At 44.1% G+C, this 17,217-nt stretch overlaps 1 protein-coding gene across 4 annotated transcripts in view; it reads left to right on the top strand.

Annotated features, from left to right (window-relative positions):
* The first annotated feature begins 4,536 nt into the window (after positions 1-4,536).
* SCUBE1 (signal peptide, CUB domain and EGF like domain containing 1) overlaps positions 4,537-17,217 on the top strand; it is a 220,861-nt gene continuing 208,180 nt past the window's right edge. For 2 of the 4 annotated variants that reach the window (XM_054810361.1, XM_054810335.1), the window contains exons 1-2: positions 4,537-4,709; positions 7,482-7,604. In XM_054810361.1, the coding sequence (XP_054666336.1) occupies positions 4,622-4,709; positions 7,482-7,604 (211 nt within the window). In that variant the 5' untranslated portion in view covers positions 4,537-4,621. The remainder of the gene's footprint in view (positions 4,710-7,481; positions 7,605-17,217) is intronic. The other 2 variants (XM_054810352.1, XM_054810344.1) reach the window with 1 other exon arrangement.

Genomic DNA, 17,217 nt, shown 5'->3' with positions numbered 1-17,217 from the left:
TACTAGGATGGAGTGAGTACCAGTAATGGGAGATCTACTCACCATATTTGTGATGATATGTTCCAGCTCTTCATTAATATAATAATCTTTCCCTCTCTGTAGTTACAATCCAAGCAGGAAGGAAAAAAAAAAAATCTCCATTACTCTTTCTAGTAACATTTTTCCCCCTCTCTAGCTGCTAAAGCAGTTTTCTGAATGGAAAACAAGACAGTTAAGGGGAAAGCAGCTTATGAATTTGTAGATATGCAACACTCAATAGGCATATCATGATCCACCATGTTAAAAGATTTACAGGTTTAAGGAAATGTTTTTGCATGAGTTTAAATCTCTTTTGGCACCCTGGCAGTGAAAGGGGAGGGTCAGTTGGGTGAAGCAGGTGACATGTTTTAGAGGAAGGTAACATCACAGTAGAAATAGGAGAGTAGCTGTCGTCAAGCATGAGTTGATGTATCTCTTCAAAGTTTGGCACTGACTGACACAATTTTTTGACCAGAATATCCACATTTACCACTACTTCCACAACGCTTCAACCATTGTCTCACTGATGAGAGAGTGAGATAAAATGGGTTGTAATCTCACCAAAGCTATGGAATAAATATCCCCTTTTAATGGTTACAGCAGCTGCTATGTAATTCCCCATCCTCTCTAAGGAAAAATAGCCTCATTTTCTCAGACACCGAATTTTCTTGTACAAAACTTTCATTATGGATTGTGGTGGACTTTTTTTTTTCTTTTCTCCCAAGTACAAGGACAAATCATTGAAATACTTCAGCTGCATGCTGCTACTTAACTTCTGGGAAATTTAGATACTGCATTTTCGTGGAAAGAAGTAACATAGCATTGAACATGTGGTGCTATGCATGTCCATTGCCTCTATTTTCAAAAGCTTCCCCTAAGTACGTGTAGAAATGCAAAATAGTCTATATTGCTTTGAAGAGCTGGTTTTACATTGTTCCTTTCTTCCTAATAGAAAAGATTTAAATGGAGTCTGGAGATACATGGTCCGGGGTTCAAAGTGGATATGTTGCCTGCACAAATTCTGGCACATGGCCTCCTTGTACCCTATCCGAGGGAGCCGGGTTTCACTCAGTCCTTCATACTAAACTTCAGGGAAAGAGGAGAACTGAAGTTAAATGAAAGGATTCTCCTGTCAGGGTTTATATGTCTCACTGGCCTCCTGAAAGCCCTAACTGGGGAGACAGACAAAATAAGTTTAGTATGTTGTTTTGCGAGGTGCTGTATTAATACAGTGATAGACAGGCTCTGCTACAGTGGGCTTGCCCTGTAAACGGGCAAGATGGACAGAAAGAAGAAAGAGAAACAGAAAGGTACAGCAATTTACTCAAGTTTGCACAGCCTGTCCAGTGGCTGCTGTGATTCCTAGCCCTGTCTATAGCTTGTGTTGCCTTCTGCGGCAGCGATGGCCTCAATATATGGATGTTCGTAAACAGCAAACTGGGAAACCAAATAATTCTGCAGATGCTGTTCTGTCTTCTTAAAGTATTTTTGGAATGGTATAGGTCTGTGGTAGGTGTTACAAAGGTGAGACAAGTGTTCTGCAGCCACGCTTCTATTTATGCCCTTGGCCTTCCCAGTATGCAGGTGTTCGTGTACCACCTTCTCTGTAAAGAGATAGGTCCTAATAAAACATATCTATTATGATGATGATTATTTTATTGGAATATTCCCCAAAAGCTTTAAAGACATTAGTATGGAAGAACATTAGAAGCCAATGCTATCCATTAAAATGCAAGCTGTTGCTGCAGACTGCCCAAAGGTTTTCAGGCAGAGGTGAAGCACATTGGTAGAGAGCTTAAACAAAGGCAGTGGTTCCAGGTGAGGCCCCCTCCACCTTCAGTTCAGGGAGCTCTTACCCCAGTTAAACAGAGCAGATTTATGGTCATGAATCTGGCTCTTAGTTTCCACATTGGAAGGAGCTGCTTGGTCATTACTACTAGTATTAAATTTTTCATGGAAGCATTTGTGCAATTGACATAGGGATGATGTTAGATGATTACAAGTGGAAAAGGTGAAAGTCCACAAGGATCCTTTTTCTAAGATGTGGCCCTTGGCAAGGAAAACTGCTGAGAAGATCCTTCTGAAAATATTCAGACTGGCACTGTAGATCATAATCCTTATTGTATGTGATGATCCTGACTTAAGGTTCAGGCCCTGTTTTGATGAACGCTGTACTGTTGTATTTCCTCATATGTTCTGTTAGTCAGGAACTTGGTTCTAAAGAAAAAAAAAAAGCAAGGTTGCTTGGAGAGGAACACCTGACATGAAGGATCTTTAGCTTTCAATTGAATGCCACTGTTGGAGCGTACAAGGACATAGATAGTGTGATATTTGGATCAAGGTGACTCCCTTTCCCAAGTGCCATAGACGTAGTGTTAGTGCTGTGCAATTATAAATATATAGAAACAGGGAAGATAAAAGGCGCAAGTGTAGTGATTTCTGTAAGAGTAACTTCACAGATGCAGTTCACGTGACACAATAATACATGCTAGAGAGCAAGTCACCAAGGCAATTGGAGTATTGGAGTATTTTGTTGCTTTAGCAAGCCTTTTTATTACACTGTGACTTTTAAAAAGTTGAGGTAGTTCACTTTTAGACATTTCTAGTGAATTCCTTCATGGAAAATAAATCTTTTGGACGATTTATCCCATGCTAAATTGTAGCATGATTTCATGAAATGGAATGACAAGGCCAATTATGAAATATTTTTAAAAAATTAGTAAGAAGATTTAGCTTTATTTTTCACCTAGGACAAAACTCATACTTACAAAGTCTTTGAAAATAAGAGCTTTTCCAGAAAGATCGAAGTGTGGTGTTAACAAGGTAAAAGATCACCCTACCAGCAGATATAATTATTGAGATGGTCGCTCTGCTACAACATGCCATAAAACTCACTAGGTGGAGCTCTAAGGTACCAGGTAATCCCTCTGGGGACCTACATGGAAGAAACGCTCAGTGTATCCATGGGAAGACTCGAGCATGGAATTCACAACTGCATCTCAGTGTATTCACACAAAAATAAGGGACTGGGATTAAAATAATAATACCCCTGCCCCACCCGTAAAGGATTAAAGACGGGAATGCCCAAAGCAGAGGTGTAAACATTCAGAAAGCAAACAGCTTTTGCACTGTGCACTAGTTAGTTTTATGAAGGAAAAAGATAGTGGTGTGTACTTTTACTAACCAAACAGCTGGGCTGAGCAACTTTTCTTACATTTCCTTCCCATCTCTTCAGGCTTAAAGATATTTAATAGCGCTACTCTCTGGGCAAGTGTATTATACTGAAACATTTGGGAGGAACTTGACAAAAAGAGGCATCAGAGGCTATGGCGGGGTGTATTTATTATCCGGATGATAAGTGGATGTCACACACAACGGACAGCCTCGCTGGGGAATTAGGAGGGCTTAGAACCTAAAGTAGGAAAGCATTTCAGTGGCGGGGGGACAGGGGGATGGTGGGTGTCTGTGAAAGAAACAAGGTGTGAAGTGATAGGGGTGCAAAATCATAACGTGGGATATCTGCAAGCTATTTCAGTCCTTTAAAAGTAACCAGTCTGGAAGACTTTGGAGTCATGAAATTTGCCTCTGAGGGGGCAAACTTCTCATGTTTGCGTTTAAAACCGAAGGATTTTCTCCTTCAAGGTGGTAGTGACAATGACACTCATAAACACGTCTGCAGCAGGGGCAGTTACAACTTCCCTGGTGATTTTGGGAAGCGTATCACCCGGGCCGAGGCCGCACGGGTTGCCTCAAGTGCAGCGGGACTAGGGGAAGGCTGGCCAGGGTGGCCGGCTAGAGAGGGGCAAGAGAGAAATCCAGCGACTGGTAATGACCCGAGGCAAGTGGGAACGGCAGCGCTAGGAGTGAGGCGAGGCTGAGAGGAAGGCAGGGGGGACAGAAAAAAAAAAAAAAAAAAAAAAAGTTTTCTTTTAGCCTGAGCCCAGGAAGGGGGAAAAATCCCTCTCAGCGGTTGTCAAGGAGATGGGCGGCCAGGTTCGCCGGACTGTCTGCCTTCAAAGCCCGCAGCTCGGGGCGGGGGGGGGGGGCATTTCCTCGCGGCTCCCTGCGATGGGCAGGGGGCTGTGCACTCCCCCCCCACCCGAGCCGCTCCCAGCCGCGGGAGGGGGCGCCCTCGCGGGGGTGGGGGGGAGTACTAACGGTCCGCCCCGGCCCCTGAGGGGAACAAAGCTCAGGGCTCGAGCAGCTGGGGAAGCCCGAGGATGAAGCCCGGTAACGGCCCCAACGGGTCTCTGCGGGCTTCCTACCTGTTGGGAGATGTGAGCGGTAGCTAGCAGGGGCGCGGGCATCACGCCGATAAGCACCACACGCGTGGCTAACAGACATCTCTCGGGGCGGGGAAGAGTTCACCGCCTCGCCGACCACCCCCCACCCCCGGCGGCGGTGGGGCTCGGGGGCAGTCCCGGGGGTGGCGGGGGCGGCCCAGCCCGCCCCGCCCCGGCGGCCGGCACCGCCCCCGCCGCGGGAGTCCCGGCGAATCAGCGGGGCGCTGTCAGGGCGTCAGCGCCGGCGGCTCCGCGCGGCCGGCCCCGAGCGCGTCCCTTATCGCAGACAGGCACCGGGGGCCGGGGATCGCATCATTATCATGGGCACTGTTTGCTTTTCGCGGCGCTGCTGTTTGCTTTTCGCTCTCGCCTGGGCCGGCAGGTTGGCGGGAGGCAGCGGGGGCGCAGGTAAGAGGGGGCTCCGCCGCCGTGCCGCCTTCCCCAGGCTCGGGCGGCGCGGAGCCGTGGCCCCGGGGGGACGGTGTTTGTCCGCTCTCCTCTCCCTGGTGTAAGGTGTTGAGGGGGAGGTCACTTCTTGCTGCTAGTAGTGCCGGGGGTGTTGGAAGTTGTGGTGGGGAGGCGTTTTCTTACGTGTTTGACACTGCCGGAGCTAAGGGACGTCTGGAGGGAGAGACTGGGAAGAAAAAGTTATCTCGTAGGCACTTAAGGAAAGTAAATCTGTGCTGAACCCTAGAGACTCCGCAGGGGAAGCGTTGGCTGTTCTATCGTCACAGGTTTTCCCTGTCCGCGCATTAACCCAAAGACCTGCTGTTTCTTAACAGCTGCGCTCGTATCTCTTTAATAGCACTAATGATATTAAGTCTTTGCTCCGGTGTTTAAAAAAATCCCCAACAACCCCAAACCAAACCACCCCAAAACCCCCATCTGCCTAGGAATGTTGTAAGCCCAAAGTAATTTCTTAAAGATGTGTATGCAGTCGCTGAAGTTGTGCTAGAAGAAATCCTTTAGGGTGAAGGGGGGGGAAACGGGAGGGGGGAAATCCCTTTTCCTCTGATGCAAGATTTTAAATGCAACAAAATGAACGAAGTCAGTGTAGAAGTTCTTAAAGTCCAAGAAATGCCATGTGAGATGTGGAGCAGAGCAGGGGCTCATATTTGGTTTTGCCCTTTCATTTGACTCATTGGCATTCACGCCTGACTCCCAGGCATCCTCTGGTTGCTGTGAAATGTCCCCCTTGGCTCAATGCAGTTTGAATTTTTGACGGCATTATAAAGAGTCCAGCTGTCACTTTTGCTGATCTTGATGGGAGATGGGTGCCGGTTTAATGAGTCAAAAGTATGAACCAAAGCATTTTTTTAGAAAAACTGCTTTTCTTTTTGTGCTTGACTGGATCTGTGTCTGATCTGGGCAACACCCTCGGACCCCCTAAGCTAATTCACGTAAATCATAGCTAGATCTGAACCGGCTCAGCGGTTAAAATAAACGAATGGACAAGAAAGAAGGAAACAGATTACAGGAGCCCTGCGTTTCTCCAGAAAATACAACGCTCTGCGTTTGGGAAGGGGAAACTGTTCCCCTCTTAAAAAAAAAAAAAAATAGTAACAATACCGAGTGCAGGCAATTCTCTTGCTAGGAGCCCTGAGGTGCCCCGCGGGGCCGTTCTGGGCTGCACCTCTCGGAGAAGTTCTCTGCTGTGTGCGCCATGCCACAATATCTGATTATTCCCCGCTCTCTAAATAGCCCCCTCCTGCCCTCGGTGACTTTGAAGGATCCGTGTTTTATCACTGGAGGTGGTTGAGTGAGCACTCCTGAACCAATTCGCCTTAGGATTTCGAGCTAACAATAAAACTGTTTTCACTTTAGTGCACGTTTTTTGAGGATGTGTTAATCTAATTGGCATGAAACCAGCTGCACATGTCCCTCGCTGTTTGCCCCCCTCTCCCCTAAAGATGAAGGGGAGGCTGTGCTCTCTGCAGCCCTGCTAGTTGTTACCCGGCTGCTAACCCGCCCCTGCTGGGCAGAGCGCTCCCCTGCCTGCTGCCTTTCTCCTCCCGGGAGCCCCAGATGTGGCTCTCGCCCGAAATGGTGAGGAAATCCGTGTGAGGTGCGTTATTGACACCGCGGCTATGCTGACAGTGGCGGGCGGCCCGGCCCGGCCGCTCTCCCCGAGGCAGCGCCGGTCTCCGACGGCGGCGGTATCGCCTCCCCCGCAGCGGCCCCGGCCCCCCGCCGCCGCAGCCCTTCGCGTAGGGCGCTGCGGGTGACGGGGTGGCCAGGGACCGTCTGTAGGGAGCGCGGGGGGGGCAGGGCAGGTTAGGCAGGGCTTTAAATGTTCCCATGTTAACAGCACACCCCATCCCTGAATAGGTCGGAGCTTCCCCCCCTCCATGTTCACTTCATTAACATTCCCACGACTACCGAATCTCGACTCTCATCCTCCTCCCTCCCCCATCCTCTTTAAATCCGGGGGAGAAAACGAATGCCCGTCGCTGAAATGTTTGTAAAGGCTTCCTACCCTGAAAACAAGAAAAGCGGTCTGGGTCCCCCCTTTCAGAGTCCGGCTCACCAGTAAGGCACCCGCCCGAAGAGCGGCCGGGAAGGCAGCTGGGACCTTTTTCCTTCCAAATGACTTTTAGTCCATGTAGATGATGCAGGTTGCTTTTCTCCACGCTGACTTACCGAGTTTCATATGGTCTTCCGTTTATTTATTTTTTGCTTCTTAATAAAAAGGATTAATGCGGTTTTGCTGTTCAAATATTTCTTTTTCTCATTCCCCCGCCAGCACAGTTTATTTAAACTAGGGTCTATCTTTCTAAATTAAGAGGATCTCTTTGCTAGAACATGCAAATAGGCTCTTTTTTTTTTTTTTCCTCCTCTTATAGGTCATTTAAACTCTCACTGGTTTTACTAAGATGTGGGTCTCCAGTACCAGACCTATACAGCAGATGCTAACTTCTAGTATGTCTTAATGATTTCCTAATGCAGAAACGTGGGACCGAGCCCCTCTAGCTTGGTGGACCAGTGCTTATAAATGCCTTAAGGAGAATAACACGTTGGTTTGTTCAGTTATTTGACCTTAGATGTTCCCATTTCCAGGATGACACTCGGAAGGCAGGCCAGCAAACACCTTCTTCAAGGGGAGTATCTATCCTTGCCGGTTTTCCCTGTCTTAGGTCTCCCTTCTTATCTGTCCCCTTGGGGTTCGTTCTGTGCTTCCAGATGTTGACGAGTGCGCAGAAGCTACGGATGACTGCCACATTGATGCAATTTGCCAAAACACGCCAAAATCCTACAAATGCATCTGCAAGCCAGGTTATAAAGGCGAAGGGAAACAATGCGAAGGTAAGGACAGCTCGGGTCCTCTCCTATCTCGCCTCTCCTCCCTTCTCTTATTTGTTTGCTCTTTAAAAGCTTTTGTAAATAGCTGAATTCCTGAAACGATTAATGCAGATTTACAGCTGCTTAGCCTCAAATCTCGGTGTTTATTGGCAAGCATCCCCCTGCTGGTTTTGCTAATTGTCCGGCATCGCAAACATCGTGTCCGCCAGGCTAGTTTTGAAAATAAAATAAAATTTTTTTAAAAAAAAGAAAACAGGGGGGCTGTTCCCTACCGAGGCGACTCCCGGGTTAGCACCAGCTTGTCCCGGGCAGTGCGGGGCCGCTGCCGCCGGGGGCTCGAAGCGCCGCGCCGAGCACGTGGGCCCGCCCGGCTGGGGGCGGCCGCCGGGCCGGGCCGGGCTGGGCTGGGGCCCCGGCTCGCACCCGGCTCAAAGCGGGCGGGGAGGGCTGGCCGCGGTGAGTAGCCGGGGACGCGGTGCTTGCGGGTGACCGTCCCTCCCGGCTGCAGGCGTCCGGGGAGGCCTCGTGCCTTCTCCTGCCGCCGGGTCAGCCAGCGGGGCTGCGGGGAGCCGAGGCCGCCTCTCTGCGCCGCAGCCGCGGGGTCGCGCCCGCCGCCCTGCCTGCGGCCTCCCCGGCCCGGCGTTGGGGGCTGTCCCGGTCGCTCTCTTCGGGTCCCTCCGAGGCACAGGGAAGCTTGCACCTTCCGTCTGGCTGATGTGTGGTTTGCTGTCACGCCTCTCACCCAGTGAGAGCCTCATTGCCCCCGGTCCAGTTACAGTAGGTGTTTTTCTGTATCAGCTCGAAAAGGACACTGGAGCTTGCTTCTCTTTGACACTATGCATGTGTCGTGATCTTATGTTTTTGGTCTGTGGAACACTATTTTAAAAGGAAGTATTTCAGATTATTGTGCTTACACAGACTTAAAAAAGCTGTTTTACTTCTGTATGTCCTTATATCAATCCTTGCAATTGAAAAAGACCTAGCATGTTTTATTAGGCACCGTGTACACTCATATTTCGGGTTTTATGAACTCCATCTTGTCTGTTGAACCTCAGCAGAGAGGTCGTTCTCTGGTGAAAAGAACTAATATTGTAATCACAGCAGAATGCCTTACAAATAAAAGATACAAGATTTTTTTTTTCTACTTGTAGATGCTTAGCAGCTATAAAAATTCTCCAAGTCTCTGTCTTTCTATGGCAAACTGAAACTTTTTCAAAATGTATATTGCCAGTCCATTAAAAAGATTAAAGACCTAGAAATGACTTTGCTGAAGTCTACAAAAATTTGAAACCACTTATTATTCTCCATGGACTTCCAAAGTGTTTGTTCAAGTGCCCTCATAAAGCATTTTTGTGGTTGTCATATTTTTCTGTCTTGGTCTTAAATTGACAGAGACAAATTCCTACTGTCCACCTCTTGGTGCTCTAGCATCTCTGAGCTGCTGTTCATTTGGAAGCCATATTTTCTTTCTTGCAAACAGAATAATCATTCAGCACCACTTTTTCCTCTTATTCATCCCTTCCAGGGAAAGAGCTCTATGCAGAGAAAATGTACTCAAGGCCACAGCTGTGGAGGTTATACAGCATTCTCAGAATTGGTACTTCTTGTTGTATTGGTTTTCCACATCAAAAGTTTCCTTAAGCTTTAACTACTCATATTTTAGCTGTTGAACTCTCTTTAATGGTATACCTGGCTGATACTCATGCTTATTTAATACACATATTTCTCTTTGCATGACTTACCTTGGCTCAGTTAAAAAAAGAGAGCTCAGTAAGTAGCAAAAAAAATCAGATTTCTCTATGGAATGATGTACAGAATCATGGAATTTCTGTGGCTGATGTCAGACTTGTTTCTGATGGAATTTAGTGTCTGACAGGCTTGATAAGTAAATAAGTAGGGGCAGACTGCAACACATTCTGCATGAATGTTAATTGTTGAGCATTAGGTAAATGAATGTAAGGTGTCTAAACCAGGTATTGCTATGTGTGAAATATAATTTTTTTACAACGTTACAGTAACAGTTCTAAAGATTTTGCATCAGCTCTATAACTTAAGTTTGTAATTGATATTAAACTTTGGGATAAGCAGAAAGCTTGAAATGTTTTTGATGGTTTGTTTTGGGGGCTTATTTTAGATTACTTATGTAGTACATCTTAATTTGATCCCAAAGTACTTTGTTACTGAAGTTATGTACCTTCAGTGGCAGGCAGATACCATTATGTCCTTTTTATAAGTAGGTAAACTCAAAACTATAGAGGTGAAGGAAGGGTCATACAGGTCAGTGGCAGACCTGAGATCTGCCTCATGTCTGCTGTTCACATAGCGTGGGTTTATTTTGCATCTTAAGGTCAAGTATTCAAAACCTACGGATATAAACAGACTAGCAGTATTGATTAGTATTTAATATTCTGTCACAAGACAACACCAGTAATCAGGCCTTAAAAATTATCTTTTGAGATAAAAGTGACTGTGCTTGTAATAACAAAGATGAAATACACCAAACAGGTGATTTTGTGCCAAAACCAAAGCTGGGGGTCTTTATAACTGAGATTTTCTAAACAAGTTAGTATCAATCTACCTGTATTGCTTCATGTCTAAAGAACATTCATTATAGTATAACAAGCTCCCTTATAGTGCAGACTCTTATATACAGCCAGATTTTACTAAACAAGCAGAATTGCAATTGCAATGAGCTTAAACAAATGATACTATCTGATTCAATTTATTCTAATAAATTTGAGCTGCCAGTTTAGATTATACTGAGGCATTACAACTAATTTAGAAAGGTGTGCATGTTAATTTGCTTTAAACATCAGTCTTAAATATTGCTTTTATTCACTTAAAATCCATTTTTAGAGAAAGGGATACAGTATGGGAACTAACATGATTTGGACGATTCTTAAGTTTTATAAAAGCAGTGGAGCACATGTTTGTACAAATACGTGCAGTATGTGAACATGTATTTTAAATACTCTTGTATTTATTTATAGTTTTTATGCAAAGAAAATGAGTAGTTTAAAAACGGGATCTTTAGGCTAATGCAGGAAATGTGGAACCCAGCCACTTGCGCAGGATTTTGCGCATATTTTGCTGCTCTGACCTAAAGGGCAGGGAGAAATACGTAAGACAGAAACATTCCTTTAAGGACATGTGGAAAGCTCTAGCAGCAATTATAGCTAAATGAAACATTTTCTTGACAGTCTGTTAAATTCTTTAGCAGGGAATTTATTTCTGAACTTTGCTTTTCTCCCAAAATGTCTTTTGGACTGGGTTTTTCCAGTTTCTGAGAATCAGGGATGACTTCTCAGTTCGCAGATCTACCCTAACTTTTTTCTTTCTTGCCTGAACCAGCTGACCTATTTCTTTCCGCAGAGCACAGTTATTTCTCCAGACAGAAGAGGTGCTTGTTCTTCCTGTGTCCTGTCTCCTGCTTCCATCTGTAGATTTCAGTTTACCTTTTTTTCCAACCAGCTATCCGCTATGCTTTGTCAAGCCATATGGTCAGCATTGCCGTGATGATATTTCCCCATATTACATAATATACCAATATCCTTTGACCACAGATTCTCTAGCTGGTGTTTTTGTAGGACAGAATAATGTCGCCAACCCAGGTGATCTTTAAAATAATATTTGCTTTCAGTTGTCCATTTCTATTCAATATACAAAATGTATTCATTGATAACTGATTCAGTTGCCCTGACAGACCTACCATTACCTAGGAAATCTTCCCTGTTGTGATTTTAGTCGGTATCTCAAATGCAGTGGCCTGCATTCAGCTGCAAGCACACTCTTTCATGCTCCCTAGGTCTTTGTCCTTACCTTCTCTCCATTGACTTTTGGTCTCCCTACAGGTTGGTATCTCAATAAAATTGTTAGCTGGAAAATTGTGTCAAAGCAATGGAAATTCCAGAGGGTTCAAAAGGATTCCAAGTCCTGAGGTTCCCTAGGCCTTGACAGGGCCTCTTTGTCCCCGATGCCGATGTTGTGTGTTTGCTGTTGTAGGGTACTCTCTCATTGCACAGTTTATGAAGGAGTTTAGTTCTTAAACCTAGTTGGGTTTCATGTTTTGTTTTTTTTTTTCTCACATTACTTCTCAGGCTATTGCAAACCCTCATACCATTAATGGTTAAAATACTCTGTATAATTTCTGGTTCATGTTTATCTGTGCCCGTTTTATATCCAGTTAGTGCGTTAACTTTATTCTCTATTTTAAACATATTTTTTTTTTCCCTCAGCCTACTGTTTATCCCCAGTGTGACTGTGATCTCAGTGAGTTGCTGTGGCTTCTTTTTCTTTTGGATGATACCTTACATGTAGGACTCATTCACTACAGTATGTAGAGGATGTGATTGAGTGGATGTGATTTTTCCTTAAGAGATCTTCACTGGGATCTGTTGCTTCTGGGTTGCAAAACTCTGCTCCGAGCTTTCCCATATTGAATAAGATTTTCCTCTTGGTGCAGTTTTTCTACTGTCTTTCTTAGTATTTGCATAACTATTCTTCAGGTCTTTTAATAATTGGTCTCATACAGTTGTTGTCATGTTTCTTGAACTCTCTGTACAGAAGAGAAATGCTCACAAATTTCAGATGTACTTTTTTTCTTTTAATTCCTGCTGTGAAGCTTTATATGTTGTTGATGGACTTCTTGCTGAGGGCAACTTACATGTGCCATGGCAAAGTATCTTGGCAGAGTCTGCCTTGAGAGGGTAATTTTCAGGTTCCTGCTTGTGTTGGAAATTTGTGCTATCAGCAGCAGTTCTGCCTGACTGCTAGTGGAGTAGGCCTGTGCAGTTCTAGTGGTGTTTGTCATATGTTGATGTACTTGCAGTCCTTTACCTAATGTAAGTAATCATTCCAGGTAAACAGGCGGGTCATCATGGTGATCTGCAAAGGGGGCTGTTATTCTTGGATTATGCCAGTGATAGCACCTCCTGGGTTTAAGCACAATGCAATCTCAAAATAAGATAAACCGTTCCTGCCTCAATCACGGATATATTCAGCCCCACAGCAGGTTATATTCTGCATGTGTCCATTTGGAAACACAGGCTAATTGTCCTTTCTGATCCTCAGTGCTCATCTAAGGGCTTAGCTGAAGGAATCTTCTGGAAAATGTACAGCCAAACAACCTAATCTCCTTGCATGCTCATCACAACTTCTGCCATAGTTCCTAACATTTGTCTGTGTACAGTGAATGGAAATAATACTGTATCTGGAAAAATAGTTGCATCGATATACCTAGCTTTTGTTATTTTCATTGATGTTCTGTGAGTTTGGCTTTGTTTCTGGCACGACCTGTTTCTGCAGGCAGAAAAGCACAGAGTATTGTACACATCATCTCTAAACTCTTAACTAAAACCCCTCTTCTGAACTAGGAATTCTAATTTTGTGGAAACAAGAAGATAGTGAATTTTTTACTTTGGCATATGTTTGAGACTCTTGTGATAGCACATGCAATTCTGTCTTCATGCTGCAGGTGTAATAATGTCCCTAAGCCAAAATTTAAACTGCTGACAGTGTTTGCAGCAATACACTAAAGTATAAAATGATAGCTCATTGCATTTACAATGAATCAGAAATGGTATAGATAAACCACTCATTACCATCTTCAGTAATTTTGTGGGTGTGAGGCCAAGTTTTTTTCTTATACCTGTTTGTTAGATCTGTTTCTAAAAGATTTTAAACAAATCTTAACAATTGGAAAAACATACAGAAAATTTATCTCCTCATCACTCCCATTTGAATAATAATGATTGTTCCTCTAGGTTTGACTTAATATTCTTCTTATAATTTTCATCTTGTTCACATGTATTATCTTTCTTTTTCTTAAGAAACTGGTCTCCCTCATTGGATTTTAACTTTACTGTAGTCTTTCAAATATTTGCTATGTTCTTCTCATGCTCTTCAAAAATGCATCCAAATATTGTGAGAGGACTGCTCTGACTCAATCAACCTGGAAACAGCACAGGACGTTTCAGAGTTCTCATTTCCCAGCTCCTGGTCCAGTATCTCACACTGAAGCCTCCTCTTATCTGTAGGGATAAGTAAGTACAGGGCTTCTGGATGTCTTTTAAATGGAACAACGATCCCATTTCTTTTAAGAGCTCCATGGTGTCCAGTCAGTCCACTCTCAGTAATTCTTTCTTTAGTGGACCATCTTTATCAATGATGCTGTGTGAGAGTAAATGAATGCTGTTGGGTGTCCTTTCGTTTCTGGCACTTGGGCACCTTGATGCTTGCACAACTCTAGTGGGCTCAGGCCTATGCTGTCTGTCTGTCTCGCTGCTGAGTAACAGTGATGCCGCTGAACAAAGCAGCTTAAGTGACTTCTTTCTGATTGACGATTTTTCTAATTGCAATAGAAGGTGAATTCATTCTCTCAAGGAAGGGTCATCCTCTGGGATCTTGCAAATAACGACTCATTTCAGGCTGGATATTATCACTACATCCATAGTCTTGCTGTTACTGCTTGCAAAAAAGTGCTCTGGGAAGTTGGTTTGGTCAAATCCACTAATAATACCTACTAATAATATCCCACTACGTATCTGTCAGGGGAACAAAGGATTTTCTGAATAGCTCTGTGTTGGTGTCTTGAGTTTTCCCTCCCCTGAAAACCCCACAAATATCTACACCCTTTGTCTGCCTGTTCTGAAAAGCTGCAGGAAGATGGAATGTGAACATCTTTCCTTAAAATTGTTTCGTCCTCTGTTCATATCCTTATTCTAATTGTTATTTTCTGTATAACCATTTCCTGACTTGATCTCAGTTTAATGCTTGAGGCTTTGACGTTGATCTAGTTACTTTGGAACTGGTTGTCCAGTAATCCTGAGGTCCACAGTGAATATTAGGTACTGAAGTTGCTGTGCTTTCTATTTTTACAGTAATGATACCTTAACAGATGACATTAATGTCATGTGTTGAACTTCATGTCACCCTCCCATAATGGCTGTGTTCTGGATGAGGTCTGTGGCTACAAGGCTGTGATGCTGGTTTTGTCCTGTTGGCTTGCAGCAGCCCATCTGAGCACAGAGGGAGAGATGTTCCGCCACCTCTCAGTTTTGTGGTGATATTTATTTCGGAGTCAAATCTTCCTTCCCAGTTTTATTCACGTGGATTATAGCTTTACTCTAGATGAGCCATTGTGCTGATTTCACTGAAAGCAGCTTCCAGAATGAAGCAGTACATGTTGTCAAAAAAGGGGATGGGGGAGTGGTGAGAATATAAACTAACTTCTTTGATTTGAGCTAGTAACTGCGTACTTTTTTTTTTTTTTTCTCTCTGTAAATTCTGCTCATTTGATTGGGTAACTTGATGCATCTTTTTTTGCTTTAGGCTGATGTTTCCCAGAATCCAATTCTGAGATCTTCTATATCTGTGTTGGTTTTGGTTTGGTGGGTTTTTTGTGTTGGGTGTTTTTTTTTTTTTTAATTGTCTGGTACCATTTAATACTTGATTCTCAGCTTGCTGAGTTTTCTGGATTACTTCAGGGAATGGAGTTTCTTAGGGGATGGAGAAGAGATAGCAAGCAAGAAAATACTCCTGAGCAGAACATTCTGTAATAAATGTTTATTACAGCCTAAATGAATTAACAGCTTATGATAACTTTTTCTTTTCTCCTTCATACTCCTTCTGTTCCTTGAATAGGGCTTTTGTTTTGGCCATGGTCAAGCCTTGGTTTTATTTATTTATTTCAGATCTCTTTATTTTCCTGACTTTGTTCAGCAGTTTATCCAATAAAACCAGCATATCCCTTAGATGGGGTGACATGACCCGTTTAACTGCCCACAGTGCCGTCAGTTCCCATGTGTCACTCAGCCTATTGTTTTCTCCTTTCTCTTTTCCTCTCTACCCTGTCCTACCTCTCAGAGCTACTTTCTGGCAGCCCATAGTGCTGCTTCAGTGAACAGCTCCCCCGGTGGTCCAATTTGGAAATCTTCCATTTTTACTTAGAAAAAGAACATTTGCTCCAACTTTTTTTTTTTTTCCCCCTCAGAAATGCTGCTTGGATACAAATATCACTATATTTTGCATAAACAAATACCGTACCGCTAGAAATATGGCCTCATTCTTCAGCAGCATTACATGTAATTCTCAATTTGGAAAAAATATGTTTTTTTCCAAGGACACTTCTCTAAATAGTTGATAAGCTCCCTGTCTGCTGGATAGTCTATGGGTACTCTGGGAACTTATAAATATATATAAAATTTCATCAGTCTCAACAGTTGTTAAATTGCAGAGCCCAGAGTGGCCTCCCATGGTGATGTAAACTTGGTATTTAGAAGGAACTTCTTTCCCCCAAATATACAGTGTAAATTATCTGCCAGGAAAAATATAATAAAACGAAGGAGCATAAATAGAATGTACTAAGCTCAATATGTAAGAGTCTGTCCTTCTTTTGTCTTCAGTTTTTACACATCTGCCAGATACTGTCCGGTTTTCCTTGTTTTCCCACCTGTCACCTTTACTTGCAGTGCAGTCCCCTTTCCTTGCAGTCTTTGCTATGTTGTCTTGTATGTTCTGTTACTCAGCTGTCTCTTAACCTTGCATTTCCCTGCTGCAAATCCTACTTCTTCTTTTGTCCTCTCCTAGTGTATTTTCACCTGCTTCTTTTTTATTTTATTTGTTTTTTCCTTCCCTTGTGCGCTCTCTTAGTGGCTTATTGCAGTTACAGCGGTAGTATTCTGAGAGCCAGTGTCCCACAGCAAGACCTCTGGGACTGGAGAGCTGGTAGTTGCAAGTTCTGAGGACCCCTTACTGGTCCTTTCCCTTGAGTTCTGTCTTCAAGTCAAAACAGCTCCCTCCAGCTCTCAGAGTTTTCCCTTTTTCTTCCTTTTTCTCCACTTCTTTCCTGGCCCCCACCACCAGCTCAGAGTTCACCTGTCCCTCAGCACGTTCCCTGTTGTTTCCACCCCTGCAGACCCATGGCTCTTTCCTCGGGTGGCCGGCTGGAAAGACATCTTTGCATGGCTGTTTGCCATCATTTGTCAGCTTCCATTCGATTATGGGGATTTTCTTCATGTCCGTCCATTGCACTACCTAAATATGTGTTGTTTGTTCTGAGGCTGAACGTCGGCTGATGCGTGATGTGGTCAGGGAGCCTCTGGTTGGATGATGGCAGAGGAGTTGGGAATGTGACCTTCTGCTACTTCCCTAAACCTTGCCCAAATAGACTCCGCTAATGTGGCTTTTGTTTCCTCTGCATTTGAGCCACGTAGCATCTACATCCACTGTGGAGGTAGTGGGAATCATGGATGGTGGATACAGTCTCTGTATTGTGGAAGAGGATGAAGGATACAGTCTCTGTACCCATGGTACTAGTGCAACCCCATTCCAGACCAGGATAGCTGGGAGCCTTAACTGTAGGGCAAGTTTGACCAAGCCTTAGGTAGCCCCAGGATGGAGGATGTATGCCAGGAAGTTGTAGGAAAAATGTGCGTACAGTCTGGTTGGAAAAAGGAGCAATACTCTACTTCCTCAGTGCACTGGTTTAGGAAGTTCTTGTTTGCTTGAGCATGTTTGGGTTTTTTTACACAGGGGCAATTGATGTGGAGCTACACTGTGAAGAATATCACAAAAATAATCCCCCCAAAAGTGGAAGAAAACCCAAATGATTACAGCA

The sequence above is a fragment of the Grus americana genome, chromosome 1 (genome assembly GCF_028858705.1).
Source record: "Grus americana isolate bGruAme1 chromosome 1, bGruAme1.mat, whole genome shotgun sequence".
Taxonomy (NCBI): domain Eukaryota; kingdom Metazoa; phylum Chordata; class Aves; order Gruiformes; family Gruidae; genus Grus; species Grus americana.
The sequence above is the reverse complement of the archived record's forward strand: the minus strand, read 5'-3'. Positions and strand labels throughout refer to the sequence as shown.